General features: G+C 36.2%; 1 protein-coding gene across 1 annotated transcript; it reads left to right on the top strand.

Annotated features, from left to right (window-relative positions):
- The first annotated feature begins 649 nt into the window (after positions 1–649).
- LOC113079736 (SH3 domain-binding protein 4-A-like) lies at positions 650–2699 on the top strand. The gene is made up of 2 exons (XM_026251938.1): positions 650–1081; positions 1287–2699. Exons 1-2 carry the CDS (start codon positions 866–868, stop codon positions 1509–1511), a joined length of 441 nt encoding a protein of 146 aa, XP_026107723.1. The 5' UTR covers positions 650–865; the 3' UTR covers positions 1512–2699.
- Positions 2700–3120: the final 421 nt, after the last annotated feature.

Below are 3120 nucleotides of genomic sequence, written 5' to 3'. Positions count from 1 at the left end.
GCCCTTGAGCAAGGCACCGAACCCCAAACTGCTCCCCGGGAGCCGCAGCATATAAATGGCTGGCCACTGCTCCGGGTGTGTGTTCACAGTGTGTGTGTTTTCACTGCTGTGTGTGCACTTCGGATGGGTTAAATGCAGAGCAGAACAAATTCTGAGTATGGGTCACCATACTTGGCTGAATGTCACTTCACTAAATCTTACTGATCCTAAACTTTAGAAAAATATTGTATGTGTTTATTGTAAGTCTTATATGAAAAAAATAGTATTTTCACATTATATTATCTATTATTCCATTGTCTATTTTGGAATATTAAATGTATATAAAATTAATTAAAATTTTTAATCTCAATTTCACTGTCTAAAGTGAATTTGTAGGACATGAATGAAAATATACAATTAATGAATGGCAAGCCTGGCATACATGTAAAAACTGCTTCAAGTTATATAGAAATTCAGTTACATCATGGTGAATACCCCATAAGGCCTATTTGTGTCAATACACTATTGTCTATCATGGTGCTATAATGATCTCCCATCATGTTTTGAAGACCTCAATATACCACCCTATAGAAACAATCTTCATCCTAATAACCGTTATAATGAATCTCTTTAATTGTGTCATTATGAGATATAATGAACACTTTATGCAGGGCCAGAGGGCAGCAGTAATGTTAATTGTGTTGCTTGTGAAATATAAATTAAAAGACAAACGTTTAAGGTCAAGTGTGACTTAAAATATTAGTGAAATTGCAGTGCATTTTCATTTTTTACTTCGTGTGAGGCTGATAAAGATACAATTTAAGTCAAGCAAATGTACATGTTTGGCCTTTCTTGTTTTTCTTGTGTGTTTGTAGATACTTAAAAAATGTCCCTCTTTCGGTCTCTTACTCAGGCTCTTTTGAAGATCGATTGTCAGGGATTAGTGGCCCGACTCATAATGGACTTTGTGTTGCTGACTACGGCAGTGGAAGTGGCGCCTCGTTGGAGGGAACTCGCCGAAAAACTCGCCCGTGTTTCCAAGCAACAAATGGATGCCTACGAGGCTCCACACAGAGACAAAACCGGGATGGTGGACAGTGAGGTGAGGACACAACCTCCTTTCAGTATAGAGGAGAACAGTTTATGGCTGTGCAAAAAAAATTGAATGTGATTTCCATGCGCATCTCGTTAGTAAAGGTGCTTCTGTAATTAGTAGTAATATATGCATATATATGCACAACCCTGCAGTTCATATTTGTGAATACGATGAGATTATATAATCTCCATTTATTGTATCTCTATTTTAGGCCATGTGGAAACCAGCCTATGACTTCCTGTTGACGTGGGCCGCTCAGATTGGCGACAGTTACCGCGACGTCATCCACGAACTACACATGGGCCTGGACCGGATGAAAAATCCAATCACCAAACGCTGGAAACACCTTACCGGCACGCTTATCCTTGTCAATTGCCTTGAATTGCTTCGAAGCTCCGCCTTTAGCCCCACCCCCCACGATGACTTCGCCATTTAGCTCCACCTCCTCACAAATCAGTTTCAACATCACCACAGAAAACTGTACTAAACTTTTAATGGATTTACTCTTTTCTACGTCACCATCAGCTGTGAGTTTACCTCAATCCAAAAGCCCTGAGCACTTCCTGTACCCGCCTACGTCCATATAAGGGCATACGGAAAGCCAGTAAAGCCAAAACACAGAGTGTTTTAAGTGTAGCTATTTTTCGAGATTTCCGAAGGCATTTTTATCAGTTTTCTTCATTGCAATATCTATATTTTTTTATACCGGATGGCACAAAGGAAATTTTTATGATCACTTTGGCATTTTTCAAGAACAGTTTTTTTTCAGAAAAAAGCAGATTACATCTTTGTTCGTTACTAAAAACGAAGGTCTATTTTGTGACGTCACATTTACCCATGTTTATCTTGTTCTGGATGTTCTATATTTCGTTGCCAAACACTCACGCCTTCCACATTTGTGATTTTATTCCACTGATTTGTTGCTTCAGTTGCTTTGCACAAGAAGATGGATTACTAGAAACGTGAAACACTACAAACTGATTACATGAGAGGAAGGAGCATATGGCTTGTTAATGAGATGGTAAGTTCTGTGTCCCATGTGTGTTATCCCTTCAAGCTTTTGCAAAATTTGCATTTGTGAGACCAGATATCACACCATGTACTAGGTATTAAATTGCAGTGTTGCATTTGTTTCAATTGTGAGTCATTCATTGTGTTTTTGTCAAGTAAAAAACAAATGTAGTCAGATTAATAAATGAACAGATCATAGCATAGATTTTGTTTATGTCTATGATGATTTTTTTTTGTTCTACATTTGCATTTTTTGTACCTACAGTTTCTCCACTTTTAGACTTATGTTCTTTTAAAAGAGCTTTTTTTTTTAATAATAATAATCATTTATTTTACATCCCGTAATTGTCGAGGAGATTTTGTGCTGTTTTTTGGAACAGCATGTAGGGAAAAAGTGAATGTATTTAAAATATATATTCTGTGATATAGAGTTCTGTCACATTCATAAAATGTTTTTGTGTTAGCTCTTTGAGATGTTTGAAGTAGCTGTTTGAAAAGTTCTAATTCACACATTGTCTTAGTTGCAGCCAAATGTTTAGCAAGAAAACAAATTAAACATGCTGTCCCCATGTTGTTCCCATGGATTCAATAAAGCAGCTGTAAATTTAAAGTTCCTTGTTAGATTTCCGTTCTGTCTTTTATTTTGACTGTTTCTCGACTATTTGTCTCCATTTTCACTCCATTCTTATTGCAACTAGGAACTATTTCTAATTATTGCAACTTTCTCAAAAGTGCAACGTTATATCCGAAAATTGTGATTTCTCATGATTCTGATGTCACAATTGCAAATAATTTTATTGTTATTGCATTTGCATCCAGGGCTCGAATTAAGGGAAGATGCAAAATTACAAAAGGCATCACCTCAGTAAAACCACAATTCTCCTTTACCATCCCCTTTGGATTAATAATGTGTATTATTAAAAATGTATCATGCAAATCAAATGTTAAAATTATCAACTTAACATAATTAAAGAATAACGGCGATTGGCCAATCAGAACTTGGTAAAATAACCTTATAATTCAAGAAATTAAAA

This window comes from Carassius auratus, unplaced genomic scaffold (assembly GCF_003368295.1).
Source record: "Carassius auratus strain Wakin unplaced genomic scaffold, ASM336829v1 scaf_tig00029043, whole genome shotgun sequence".
Taxonomy (NCBI): Eukaryota; Metazoa; Chordata; class Actinopteri; order Cypriniformes; family Cyprinidae; genus Carassius; species Carassius auratus.
Note: the sequence above shows the minus strand (reverse complement) of the source record. Positions and strands in the feature narration are given on the sequence as shown.